Source organism: Asterias rubens, chromosome 16, assembly GCF_902459465.1.
Source record: "Asterias rubens chromosome 16, eAstRub1.3, whole genome shotgun sequence".
In the NCBI taxonomy this organism is placed as follows: Eukaryota; Metazoa; Echinodermata; class Asteroidea; order Forcipulatida; family Asteriidae; genus Asterias; species Asterias rubens.
The window spans coordinates 11,731,632-11,746,897 of record NC_047077.1 but is presented as its reverse complement, the minus strand read 5'-3'; the positions used below and the strand labels follow the sequence as shown (position 1 = coordinate 11,746,897).

Here is a 15,266-nt window from a genome sequence, read left to right as displayed (position 1 = left end):
CCCCCCAACATCACCACTTACATGTACCCCTTATTCACCTTGACTATAATTCTATTAAATACACCACATGAACACGTATCATTATCTTACATGAACAACTGTCTAATATTTCACCATTATCCTTTTACTATTTCAAATTTTATAACAAATTTCTCACCACCAACATGATTATTACAGTATTGTCACACTCCCACAACATAGACTAATAAAGTACTGACATTTTCTGAAATTTAAGATTACTCTTTTTAAAATAAAAATCATTCACTGAAAGACATAAGTAATTGATTAAAGTGGCTGATTTTGGCAATAAATTTAGAAAAAAAATCGTACTTTTTTTATTGACCGACTGCCAGAATTTGTTTTCATGGACTTAAAAATTCACTTTTGTACCCTACTGTAACAAAGTCTTAACTTGTCCTGCAGTCACTCTTGCCTACAAAGTTAAACATGGTCTAGCCCCTAAATATATCTCAGAATTACTTATTCCCAAAAATCAACCTACAACTCGTGTTCTCCGATCATCTTCTACCGCCCACCTAGAATTCAACTCTGGTCCTATCCCTCGCACTCGCTATGGAAACCGCTCCTTCTCAATCACCACTCCCACTTTTTGGAATAATCTCCCCGTTCATATCCGTGCCTCATCTTCACTAGACTCACTTAAAACTGCTCTAAAAACACACTTATATAAATCCATCTAGTCTGTTCAGTTTCTGCTATTTCATCCCACTTTTAATTGTCTTTCTTTTGTTATCATACACTTCCTGTTCAGCGCTTAGAAACCTTGTATTAAGCGCTATATAAATGCATGTTATTATTATTTATTATTATTAATACATTTGTATGTGATCCTCAAGCACGTTTCGTTTGCTTAAAAAACATGGGAATATAAAGGCAGGGATGAGAAACTGCAGACTTTTATTGCTAAGCCTGAACCAAAATACTATCAGTAAACCATGCAGTCCCCTCTCTAACCAAATGCGATCTCGGTGGTCTAATTGGTTAAGACACTGCTCAAGATTGCCAGTGGTAGCTAAAGGCAGTTTGACTCCTACATTTTAGCAGCGGGTAAACTAATTATTATTATTAATAAATACCTTGGACAGTTTCCAGTCTCTCATTGGTCAAAACGTGGGGATGTATTAAGACTTTTTTACGCCCGCCTGGAGACAAAATCCAGCTATTTTCTTCAGCGACTGCTCTGTGTTGAAGCTAATATTCCCACAGTTACATGTACACGCCTGTGTACTCGCATGCCTTTGTACCCACACGTCTATATACCCACATACCTATGTACCAACACCCCTTCCTCGTCCCATACAGCAAGGACTATGGCCTTTTTTCAAAACCACGGCTTTGGCTTTGGAATCGGCTTCAGGCTCTGTCATCTCGTCTGAAACCCTGGGCGCATATAGGCAAAGCAGACGCAATTGTCAAACAACTGCGGGCCAAGCTAGCCTGAGCCGAATCCAAAGCCAAATCTAGTCAGTTCAAAAAGGGTCCTATGCTTATCCTAACCCTTATACCCCCTAACCTTAACCATAGAGGGTAGATCATGAGAAGTCACAATTCCAACAACTCTATGAACTTAGCCCCCTTCCTTGTCTTAACTTTTGTACCCTAACTTGAGAGGGTAGATCACTTATCCCTAAAAAATAAAAACCAGTACCCAAAGCACTTTTACACTTCTTTGAACTTTCGTTCAGCGTCGCACCCAAGTATTCAAAGATAGTACAAAAATATTCAAATTTGTAATGTATCCATTACAGGAAAGCTCCATTAAAGAAACTGGCTAAAATAAAACATCCTTTTCATCTGACAACTAACACCTGTTATCTCCATGTAATTCCTTTTCCTAACAGTCAACTTAATTGGATCGTGCATAAACCAATAGGGCTGCTGACTGCCCCAGGCAGATAAACTAGTCATCCTTTTAAGTTTTAAAATGACTAAAGTGATTCAATGTAAACACACCCACTGGAGGAAAAGATGTATAATTTCCGAGTTTTTGTGGCGAAAGTCGGAAATCTTCAATGGAGCTTTCCCCAAATATGCTAATTTATGCTAATTCGTACTCATCAATACCTCTTTAATACCATGCTGGAAGAAGCCGTGTATAAACTGGTCAAAGAGTCTGAGCATGTACCCGTTACCTTTCGGAAAAAATCCTTCTGTGAATCCAACATGGCCGCCATATGATGTCACAACAAGAGCAATGTTGCTTTGTTCTTTGGCGTCGTCCATCGGGATGGCTGCAGGAAGTAAACAAAACAAACAAAACTGCTGCAAATATTTTGTACCTCTCTCGCCTCAAAAATTTTTCTCAGGAAATTTGCCTTCAAAAGGAGAATAACACATATTGTGCTCCAATTCCCCCATATTGTTTACACCGAGATTAAAATCAATTGTTAATATCAGAGCATATTGATCAAATGTTGAGTTAGTATTGTTTGAATGTTGAGTTAGTATTGTTTGAAGCTTTACATGGTGTGGAGACATAAGAAGAAACTATAAAAAAACTAGTACACTTGCGAGTACAACCATGTGTAAATCTCTTAGGGTGAGTGTTGGCTCTAAAAAGAGCCGGTTGGGTCGAACGTCGAGACCCAACCGGCTCTTTTCAGAGCCAACACTCACCCTAAGAGATTTACACATGGTTGTACCCGCAAGTTTACTATTTATTTTTAGTTTCTTCTTAAATGTTGAGTTGTACAACCACATCCAACACCCAAACTGTTGCACTCTGATTGTGGCTCTAAGCCTGAACCAACATATTATCAGTATCCGAATGCCAGCCTACAGGCTACCCAACCTGGTCTACTACACTGACTTCAACACTCCACGCCAACGAGGACGCCCACCATTGCGCTGGAAGGCGCAAATTCAGGACGATGCAAAAATTCCACTTCATGAGGCAGAACATTCAGCTATAAACAGACCTGAATGAGGACGTTTTTTCCAAGGAGGCTATGAGACACCTAGTCCTAAGCAGCTAAGGAAGATGGGGAAACCATGCAGTCCCCTCTCTAACCAAATGCAATCTCCGTGGTCTAATTGGTTAAGACACTGCTCAAGGTTGCCTGGTAGCTAAAGGCAGTTCAAATCCTGTAATTTTAACGGCGGGCAAATTAATTATCATTATTATTTATATGATTGTTCTTACTCTCCAGTGGGGCGAAGGGATCGTCACCGGCGCTCAAGCACAAAGTTGGTATCCCAATACGATGTACTTTATTATGTAGAGTGGCCTCGTTGTAGTAATGGTCCACATCATTGTAACCAAACACCTTGGTTGTAAATCGCTCATCAAACTCCTTAATGGTCTGCGCCTAAAGAAGAAATTTGACAGCATTAATAGGATATTAATTTTGGTTTCACCCTTACACCGATGTGTGCGTTTTAGCTTTTTTTTAATTTCAAGTGGGAAGACATACAAGGCCTGAAGGCCACTTCAAGGTGCGGGCTAAAAATCAACTATTTTTCCAGGGGCTGTTTGCACCTACTCCTGGGGCTGAAACAGGGTTGCGCAGTTATACAACAGATCACATCCTTTTGGGTCAGAGTTTAACATGATAACAAAACAAGAGATGTATGGACGTACCTGCATGGCATAGTCAGTGTCAATATGGCCTTCAAATATGTGAACATTCCTATGAAAGAAAGAAACAATGAATGAATATCAAAATTTGGGGGCTTTAAATTTACACTGGAGCGCCGGTGTTGGCAGGGGACAAGCACAAATGAGAAGTAGAAGAAGACGTTATGCATAGATTGCGAGAACTATGAGCTTAGGTTCTGGAGATAAGTAGGGGCGAGAGCTTTTCTGACTTTAAAAACAAGGAGGAGGACTTTGAATTTGACTCGCTTCTAATGGGAAGCCAGTGAAGGGATTGAAGGACCGGTGTGATGTGTGTCACATATCCCACTTCTGACACCACACCATGTTATATTTAAGAGGACATGTGTGACTTGTGTGAGTGAGCTAACGCAAAGTGCAATGCTTATAGCTCACACACACAAGTCACAAGTGTCCTCCTAAAAATAACAATGTGTTCTTAGATTTTTGCTGAAATTATTAGATGAGCTGAAAAGACCTACTATGCATGAAGGACAGAGAGATTTGGGGACCTTTTCTCTCACAACATCATTAACCAAGGACACCACTCGAAAAAAAAGTAAGACTTACTTGGCTAACACTTGAGTTAGTTCTCGTGCCAAGAAGCGATTGAAGAGGATGAGGTTGACAGGAGTCTCGAGTGACTCGGTGGACTTCATGGTGTTCCAAGCAACAGACACTGTCATGGCTGCCTTCAACGGTGTCTCCTTGCCAGCCTTAGCCAGGTAGTTAAACAAAATGATCCTGAAAAATAAGACAAACATAATTAGTCTTAAGAATAAAGTGATATGGAATTGAGCCGTAAAGACTGTTAATTTTGTTTTTACCCTTTACACCGATGTGTGTTAGCACTGTATACTCAGTACTTTCTAGAGTTCTGTTAAAAAATCTCAGGCATACTGTAGTACACGTATCTCAGATTGGATTCGAACCAACAACCTTTGTATTTCTAGAGCAGTGTCTTTATACCAACAAGACCACTGAGATTGCCCAAATTCTGCACTGATGATCATCATTCTCAGCGTACTGCAATCGCTGAATTTCTGCGCTAGCTGTGTAAGCAAAGAATACCTAGTTACATTGAGTACGCACGTGCACAAGCAAAAATTCCCTGCTAACCCGTGAAATACACTTCATGTAAGCACAAAATTCCCTGCTTCTGTAAGCACAAACTTTTTGCTTACGGTAAGCTGAGCCATGAAATTGGTTCTTGTACTAGTTTCTTTCTCAAACTTCTCCTAACCCCCCCCTCCTGCCCCCACCCTGCAAATCCAACCACTTTTCCCAATTTCTCCTCTGTCCAGTAGCCTGGATCTTCCTCTCACCATGTTACTTACCCTCCAATAGAGATGCCAACAGCTATGATGGGTGCCTCTGGATATAAACCTTGGACATGTTTGATGACATACTCTAGGTCTTCAGTGTTGGCAGCACAATAGGTCCTCGGTGTCTAAAAGTACAACATAAAAACAAATTTTTAATAACAGAATTTCTATAGCGCCATTCTATCTAGATCATTGCACTCAGCAACAATAGGCAATAAAAAACAAATACATTTTAAAGGGCAACTGGAAAATGTGATTCAACAACTAGATGAAAATACTTATTCTTGTCATTGTGAAACCAGTGGTTAGATTGGTAGGATTCGTCCCATAACCTTGTGATTGCAACTCGTGCGGTTTAAAAACTAATCTACGACCCTACCTTTAATAAACCATTTGCGTGTTAAATTTGAATATTGTCTGGTACAATAGCGTGCTTGATCACAAGTTAACACATTTGAATTCCTCAGCCTATCCAGACAGTTGCTATGTCACATGATTAGGGGCAAAGCTTTTGCATAGTTACGTAAGTGACGGTAAACACACCCATACACATTTCTGGATGGGTGTGTATGACACAATGGTACCAGGGTTTGCTCATCTGGAGGTTGTTATACAAATGCTTGCCCCGAACCGTTTGATAGAACTTCCACTCATTTTCTGTGGCATCAGCCCGAGTGTGGAACCAACTCCCACTGACTGTCAAATCATCTCCATCCATTACAACATTCAAGACAAACTTAAAATCTCACCTGTTCAAACAAGCATACTCACACAATCCTCAGTCCTAATTTGTCTTTCTCTCCTCAAGTGCCATGAGCGCCTTCCTGAGGCGGATACCGGCGCTCTATTAAGTGTTCTTTATTATTTATTATTATTACATAGCAACTGTCTCTATAGTCTGAGGAATTCATTCCAACTGTACATTGTGACTTATGTTTATTTTCCAGGTAGCTGCAGGGAATGTGTGGAACGGTTTAGTCTGCCACATTCCATCAGAGCCATCCAGACAAAAGACACTTTCAAATCAACCCTGAAGACCCATCTTTTTCAAAGACATTTCAGTAACATTCACTAGACAGTGAAATTTTTAATTTTTCTTGATCTGTGCACTGCAGGAGAACAACCAAGGGGGAACATTTTTAGTGGAGCAGGCGCCGTGAGCACTTTTTGTGGATACCGGCGCCATAATAGATAGACCTCATCATTATTATTATTGTTATTATGTACCAGACATTATTCAAATCTAAATCGCACAATGGCTAATTGATTGCACATCATGGACTAGTGTTTCTTACCTTGATGACGGCACCTCCTAAGCCTCTGTAGTTGAACACCACAGACCGGTAGCCATGTTTCATTAATGTATTGTTCATGTTGAGGCAATAATGGCTTTTACTTGAACCTAGAAAAGAAGAACAAACCATCCAAAGAGAATTTAAGACAATGCTGTAAACAAAGGAAGGTCATCTTTGAGAAAAACAAATTGTTTTAAAGTCACCACTTACAGGGGCTGTGTCATCATGATCACATACTTTGAAATGCCATAGTTTTTTAGAAATGAGTAAAACAATTATGTGATCTTGAGAGTAAAAGACAAGTTATTTGAAAACAGTGAAAACATAAGAATTTGTTCACTATTTTCTTGTGACGCCGATGATTCACATAACATGCTTGGGCACATGTGGATACTTGATTAATGCACATGCACTTCAAGGATCAGGGGTAATGTAAGGAACTTGTAAAGTAAGCTTGGGCGATATCACAATATTATCGAATATCGCGATATTAATTTGGAAACGATTTCGTTATCGGATGGATTTGGTTTTAATCGAAATATCGCGATATATCGCAATATATCACAATTATCGCGATATATCGCAATATCGATTAAATATCGCGATGTATTTGCTAGCTGAGACATCTTGCACCCCATAGGTTTGGAGTAAAAGCAGAAGAATAGGTCATTAGAACACCTCTCTTAAGCTATGACTGTCTCTTCTACAACTTTCACTTGGAGTTTGAAGACTGATGATGTCAAATTTCATTAATCGCGATTATATCGAATATCGCGATATATTGTCGGCGATATATCGTGAATAAAATAAATCGATATCGCCCAAGCTTATAAACGAGTCAAAATAATTCTGCATTCACGGATCAGAGTCAGTTAAGGAATGATTGACACTACGTAACTTTTCACAACATGAATGCCAAGACACTTCAAGGAAAGAACAAACTTACTTACCTGTTATTCCTGGCAGTACAAGAACAGTTGGTCGAGTAGACTGACTGTGTTTGATGTCCTCGTTATTATCCATCCAGTCTAACAAACTTACTTACCTGTTATTCCTGGCAGTACAAGAACAGTTGGTCGAGTAGACTGACTGTGTTTGACGTCCTCGTTATTATCCATCCAGTCTAACAAACTTACTTACCTGTTATTCCTGGCAGTACAAGAACAGTTGGTCGAGTAGACTGACTGTGTTTGACGTCATCGTTATTATCCATCCAGTCTAACAAACTTACTTACCTGTTATTCCTGGCAGTACAAGAACAGTTGGTCGAGTAGACTGACTGTGTTTGACGTCATCGTTATTATCCATCCAGTCTAACAAACTTACTTACCTGTTATTCCTGGCAGTACAAGAACAGTTGGTCGAGTAGACTGACTGTGTTTGACGTCATCGTTATTATCCATCCAGTCTAACAAACTTACTTACCTGTTATTCCTGGCAGTACAAGAACAGTTGGTCGAGTAGACTGACTGTGTTTGACGTCATCGTTATTATCCATCCAGTCTAACAAACTTACTTACCTGTTATTCCTGGCAGTACAAGAACAGTTGGTCGAGTAGACTGACTGTGTTTGACGTCCTCGTTATTATCCATCCAGTCTAACAAACTTACTTACCTGTTATTCCTGGCAGTATAAGAACAGTTGGTCGAGTAGACTGACTGTGTTTGACGTCATCGTTATTATCCATCCAGTCTAACAAACTTACTTACCTGTTATTCCTGGCAGTACAAGAACAGTTGGTCGAGTAGACTGACTGTGTTTGACGTCATCGTTATTATCCATCCAGTCTATGATGATCTCACCCCCATCAGATAGCTTCAACTTCTCACTTCAAAAGAAATAATAATAATAAATGTGAATACAAATAATAATGTGAAAATAGAATCTGTTGCAAACAATTTACCAACCAAAGGACTGATGGTATTATGCAAACAATAGTTAAAGGCACTGAACACTCTTGGTAATGTATACTCAAAATAATTTTTACCATAAAATTATTTAGTAACACGCAATAGAGAGCTGTTGATGGTATAAAACATTGTAAAAAAACGGCTCCCTCTAAAGTAACAAAGTTTTCGAGAAAGAATAACATTTTGAATTTGATACCTCAGAATTAGATCTTGAGGTCCCGAAATCAAGCATCTGAAAGAACACAACTTCGTGTGATCCCTAAGGGTATTTTTTCACAGGTTTGTTTTATTGTGCACTGTTGAGATACACCAAGTGAGAAGACTGGTCTTTGACAATTACCAAAGGTGTCTATTGTCTTTAAATGGCCTCACGCTTTGCAAGGTAACAGCAGGTACCAACTGCATCTCTGGTGAACAGTGGCTGCAGCATTTGCGAATGGACCCTAAGAAATCTGAGAAATTATTCATGCATGAAAAAAAAAACGTCAGCGAAATTGGACCATGCAACTTAAAGGCACTGTACATGTTTGGTAATTGTCAAAGACCCGTGTTCTCTATTGTTGTGTCCCATCATAAGCATAAAATAACAAGCCTGTGAAAACTTGGGCTCAATTGGTCATTGAAGTTGGGAGAAACTGATGAAAGAGAAAACACCCCACGAATTTGTGTGCTTTCAGATAGGAATAAAAGACTTCTAGCTAGAAGTCTTTTATTATTTTAGTGAGAAATTGTGTACCTTCCCTTTAAAATGGGGTCCTGTCAATGATCAAAGCAGACCCGTCTACTGTACATAGAATCCATGAACTTCTTAGAATAGCTTAAGGTCTACTGTGGGCTCTGCAGAAAAATTCGCTACTGTGCAAGCGTATTTCAGTTTCACAGATAAGCAGAAAAATTAGGCGGCCATATTTTTTCGTTCCCCATGGATTTGCATTGTGACGTTGGCATTATTTCTGTGCAGTTATCACCTGTTTGTGTGTTATCGGTTAGCAGCGCTATGAAATGGAAATTGTACACTAAGCACAAAAGCGGTCGCTTAGCATCTATATGAAATCAGGGCCTTTTTAGAGAGTGTTCACTACCTTCGGTACTCCATGGAGGTTAAGAACTTCATTAAGACTGGACCGATGGTCTGTAACTGATGGATGAAACACCAGAAGGTAGGTCTGAAGGGCTCCCTCAACATCGGAATGTGCCGTCCAACGAACTGCAGAAACTTCCCATCCTTACCGAAGATTTTAGGTTTCTGTAGAATCCAGAGGAGAGAAAGGGGAATTAGCCAATGCCATACATTTTTTAAAGAAAGCGTTTGGAAGCAAGATTGTGTAGCAATAGTTGGCGAATTTCGGGTGGAGGGTACATTATCGCAACTAGCAGACTAGTTTTTCCAATGAGTAATGACATAACTGTATCCATGAAACCACTTATTCTGAAACAGTTAAGAAGGAAAAGTGTCCGTAGGAAAAACATGGTACAAAACAAATATGTTACAAATTGAAACTTTTAATTAAGTTCAAGAAAGGCCTTCATTTTAAATTGATCTAATTAATTTCCTTCATCCATGAGCAAACACTTAACAGTATCTGGATCTTGATTATCAACGCTCTTATTAGAGCCAAAAGAGAAGAGAAAACAATGAAGAATTTTCAGCTGTAGATGTGGGAGGAAAACCCCAGGGAGTTACAGAGAATTATTGGAGTGGAGCTCCCCGCTTTGAAAGTTGACAAGCTACATGTATCCTCTGCTTACCAGTTTTCACGCTATTATGCCTTTTTCTTAGAATTTGGAAAAAATTAATGATGCCATATATCAACCGATGCCCTAATTATCTTCATTTGTTAGTATTAAAACTTGATGGACATTGAAATGTTCACACCACACACCGATCTTCGATGACTTCAACTGGCCCCATTTGTTTTGAGTTTTTCCTGTTTTCACGGAAAACGAGAAAGTATGGTTTCCCGGTGAAGCCATACATGGAAGAAACATCTGCAGTGACTACAAGTGTTCTTTGAGACTCTGTGTATGACTGTATACACTGCAAAAACGTTGGTCAAATCATTTGTTGGGCAAAGTAACTTCAACAATTATTGGTCGATAATTGCCCAACAAAACCAATAATTGGTGTTGTTGGGCAAACATTTTTTTTTTAAAGTGGAACAAAAGTTGGGCAAGTGTTGGGCAAATAATTCGTAACCTGAATTTATCATAACTGTTGGTTACACTTTTGCTTATTTATTGGGCAACTTTTTTGGTAATTTTAATCCAATTCGATTGTTGATAAAAGTGATGCACATTAGTTGGTCAAAATCATCCGATCATGCGCACTACGATCAAAGAGTTGCCCAAAAGTTGGGCATGTATAAAAAAAAACATAACGATATTTTCCAACATGGCGAGTGGCGGAGTGGCTCTGACGAGCAGGGTTTTCCAGTAGATATAGATCAAATTTGAAGGTTAGTTTTTAACTAAATATGAAGTTGTGTTTTCTATTCAGTCGTACATAGTCGTGACAGTTGCAGAGGGAGCAACAAAGTGACACTACTGTTGAATTAGTTTCAGTTTTTAGTTTCAGTTTTATCATGCCAATATGTGCAACGCCGGTTGTGGCATGTATGCGTGTGCTTGCGCTGCAACTGTCACGACTGTGTTCAACAACTGAACAGGAAACAAACTGTATTTAGTTAAAAACCAACCTTCCATAGCATCTACAAACCACTGAGCACCCTCTCGATTTTGAGAGAGATGCCAAGGTCACATCTCACTACCGTTTGCCATCGTGGAAAAGATATTTTCTATGCCTGGTTGTATGACATATCACAAAAGAAACTGTAAATCAAAGGGTTAAATATATTCACCATTTGTTGGATATTACCGAAAAAGGTTAAATCATTAATAAAATCATCGCCCAATAAGTGGGTTATTGATAATGTATTAAATACCCAAGAAAATGGGTAAAAAAAAAATTACCCAACTGTTGGTTACCAAAATATACCCAACTATTGATTACCCAATTATTATTATTATTAATTATTTGGCAATCAGAGTGCCTAACTTTGATGGGTAATATTTTGCCCAAAAGTTGGAGGAGTTCACTGTTCGCCCTTAATTGATTGGGTAAAAAGTTTGGCATTTTTTTACCCAATTTTTTTACAGTGTAGCCAGCAGTTGCCTTCATTTTATTCAAAATATTTTTTTATAATAATTTTTTAAAATTACCATGGAAACTTATAAAAAATATAAAAAATATAAAAAGTGTGAATAATTACTGGCTTCCATATCTGATTTTTATTTATTTTTTAAATATTTTTTTTTCTTAATATTTATAATAAAGCGTATAAATAAACAGTGATAATGGAATCAACAAGGTGATGTTTAAATTTTAATATTAAAATAATAGTATTGATACGAGGGTTACAAAATAAAAATCTCCAAAAATATTTTTAAATGATATAAGGCACATGGCTTCTTTAAGCCTCGGTATTTCTTTTCAAGAATGCTCAGCAAAACATTCAGTCACATGATTTTGATCATCATGAATTGTGAATTGAAATAGCGTTTGATGAAACTTTTTCGGTGGGCAAATATTTTTATTTCTTCCTCCATGCCTCAACATTATGACATATTTTTGTACCTTGTAGAAATGCCTAAAGTACCAAACTTTTTGCATTTACAAGTGCAAATGACCAGTGGAGCCTTACGTGTTTCTAAGTTTTTGTCAAGGGAGAGGAGACTCTTTGCTTGGCAAATAAAACCACACAATTTTTATCTAGGGACTGTTTACATCGCGCACAGAGAGGTAAAAGATTTGCCACGATTATAGGGACACCTCGAAAACTAGCCCAGGTTGGACTCCTCCGTTGCATGCAACAGTGGCACTGACTGACATCCTACCAGGGCTACTCAACATTACCAGCACACTCTCCTAAAAAGTGGGACCTATTACATTCTTAACTTATTTCTAATAAGTAGAATTTTAATAGCTTTAAGACAATTAACACATTCAAGATAAGCCCCTTAATCCCCAGTATCATCACAGCAGGAAGCCCCCAACACAGTCCATTCTCTTAGGTGATTGACATGTCCTTGACTGCACTGTTCACACCTAACTTAAGCTTTTGTTTATGTAAGTCTATAACGTTTCCATTATGTTAGTCTCTAGTGGGTTATTATTTTGTTTTTATGTGCATGACTGCCACAGAATGCAGAAATGAATGTGCCATATCAACCACAATCATATTTTATCGTGAAACAGAAGCAAACAAAGTTTACATAGGCCATAGTGTCAAATAAAGCGAAACAAAACTCCTATGTTTTGGCATAATAATGTAACTGAATGGAGAACCAACATGAATTTCCTAAAACATGAAATGTCGCAATGACGTTGTAAGACATAAATAAATCTACCAGAGTATTAGTCTTTAAATAGCAGACTTTAAAACTTTCCACCAAGTGCGATGCGGGTTCAGAATGATATTCTCGCTGCGCATTGTTTTATATTGGAAAGTTGACGGACGGAAGAATGACGAGTCGGTTGGACGAGCGGGCAGGTATAATGTTGTCTATACGTTGTGGAAAAGTTTTTTTTTCATAGACTTTTCGGATCATTTTTTTTGCTCTTTGTGAAAACAAATTCGAATGAAAAGAGTCTTTTTGTGAGTTAGATAAAATAAAACTTATGGAATAAGCCAGATATCACTACATGGTTGTATTTTGAGACAATGCACTAATTAACTCTGTAGATTCTTTAAACGAACTAATGAGGCTCCTTGTGGAAAAAATATATTTAAATGAGCAAATAAAGTGTTTTCATGTTTACTAGCACTCATACACGGAACAGTATTAATGCAATTCGTAAAACTCCTTTGTTTGTAAATTACTATTCCTTTGTTCTCAGATTCTCACCGTTTAAAGCCATTGGACACTTTCTGAACAGAACAAAAATTAAAAGTTCACAGATTTACAAATAACTTACATGGTTTACAGAAGGTAATGGTGAAAGACTTCCCTTGAAATATTATTCCATGAAATGCTTTATTTTTTCAGAAAACATTAAACAAATTATCACCGTTTAAAGCCATTGGACACTTTCTGAACAGAACTTATTAATTATCAATTCTATATCGATATGGAGAATAATGACACGGCGAAATGTGCGGAAACAAGGGTGGGTTTTCCCGTTATTTTCTCCCGAATCCGATGACCGATTGAGCCTAAATTTTCACAGGTTTGTTAAATTATATAATAAGTTGTGATACACGGAGTGTGGGCCTTTAGACAATACTGTGTACCGATGTTGTGCGATTGCTTTAAGCAAAGCAGCTGGTCCTGTTATTAGTCAAATTACTGTAAACCTATGTCGCATTTTCAAATATAATGAAATACGAAATAATAGTGTTCCGTGAGGTTTGAATTGGCAGAATTTAGATACTTTTGTTATGTTTTTTAAAGATCCATTTGCCATATGATCTATAGGGTGGTAAAGAATAATAATAGCTGCAATAGTTTTTTCTTCACTTTTTTGTAATTTTTTAATGCCATTGTTTTTTTTGTTTTTCGACATCGACGAATTCAAGTAATAATAACAATAGAGAAAAGGAAGGGGGGAGATGAAAATGTGCTACATTGCCTGTTATGCCAGTGAGTCAGAAAATCCGACATAAAAAATACTGATCCACCCCATAATATGTAAATAGCATTCATAAATACCTAAGAATTCTGATGGTTCCAGAGTATATGTCACATAGCAATGTTTAAACGTGTAATATAGATATGGCCAAAAAATAATAATAATTCTATGGTATATGGATAGAATTTCCTTTAGAAGGAAGTGTTGAACATAGGGTCACCTATATACTTTTGGACCAAAACTGTTGGACTCCGTCCGTTAAAATTATAAAGAATCAGGCCTCCCGAAATTTAAACAACTAGTTTAAATCCTCTTCACTTTTTTTAGAAAGGAATGCGGATTATTATACATGCTGTAATCTCACATGGTATTGGTAAGGGGATGCGACTTTTTTCTCAAGGGGATGCATAACGCATAAATGGGTTTTCTCGGGGGATGCGACTTTTTTTTCAAGGGATGCGGATTCTATATTACAGTATTATACCAAGTCCCAAACGTGTAAGGGTTTTCTCAAGAAGGGGATGCGATTTTTTTTTTCAAGGGGATGCGGATTCTATGTTGCAGTATTATACCCAGTCCCAAACGTGTAAGGGTTTTCTCAAGAAGGGGATGCGACTTTTTTTCAAGGGGATGCGGATTCTATGTTGCAGTATTATACCCAGTCCCAAACGTGTAAGGGTTTTCTCGGAAAAATTTTACGTCGTCGCCACCAACTTCCGGCACTTTTTTTTTTTTTTTTTTTTTTTTTTCTGGATGTATATATGCGTTAACCCTTCTTCTAAGGTAAGAAAAAAATTCAGTGGTTTTGGAGTTAATTAACGGCGGATAAATTGGTGGCGACGACCGGAAGATTACCCGTTTTCTCAAGAAGGGGATGCGACTTCTTGTTTTTCTTAACAAAACCCCAAGGGCCTGAGGTTTTCCCATAGGGTTAAATACATTACTAAAATAGGTCCCACTTTTTACGAGAGTGTGCTGGTAATGAAAACAGGACCTCCTATACCATATACGATACACTACAGTTTGTTGTCAACTTCCCAATAATATGCCTACAATTTATACAATTTGATATTATTTTTACCTGCACCACTCTAAAGTAGTAGTAAGTTGTGTAGATTCCCAGAACTCCAAACAGAGCCAAAGCATGGGTGTTTTCCTGGAAGAACTGCTTTACACAGTTTACTGGGTCCGTCATGATGATGAACAAAATTAAACACCGGTGTTCATGAAGTTCGTTCGTTTCTTCCTAGCTGGCCGGCTTTTGACGATCCGAACGTTCGAGCGATATTCGACATTCAAATGCCACACAAGAACCAGTTACTCGTTGGACATTCAAATGTGCATACCGTACAATGCACATGTACGTATGCGAATGAACAGTTTAAATCATTGTTCATAAAATGTCAGGGGAGGGTCCAAGGACCACACCCATTGCAACTTTTACCTGGCCCATTTGTAGAGATGCCTAGGGTTATAAATAGCAAGCGGTG

General features: G+C 38.1%; 1 protein-coding gene across 1 annotated transcript; it reads right to left on the bottom strand.

Moving 5' to 3' along the window:
* Positions 1 to 14,991, bottom strand: LOC117300935 (phospholipase ABHD3-like). Its single transcript, XM_033784800.1, has 9 exons — positions 14,858 to 14,991; positions 9,230 to 9,393; positions 7,947 to 8,065; positions 6,237 to 6,343; positions 4,954 to 5,066; positions 4,187 to 4,360; positions 3,602 to 3,650; positions 3,164 to 3,329; positions 1 to 2,252 (listed from the first exon to the last, which is right to left on the bottom strand). The coding sequence occupies exons 1-9, from the start codon at positions 14,969 to 14,971 to the stop codon at positions 2,065 to 2,067; spliced, it is 1,194 nt and encodes a 397-aa protein (XP_033640691.1). The 5' UTR covers positions 14,972 to 14,991; the 3' UTR covers positions 1 to 2,064.
* Positions 14,992 to 15,266: the final 275 nt, after the last annotated feature.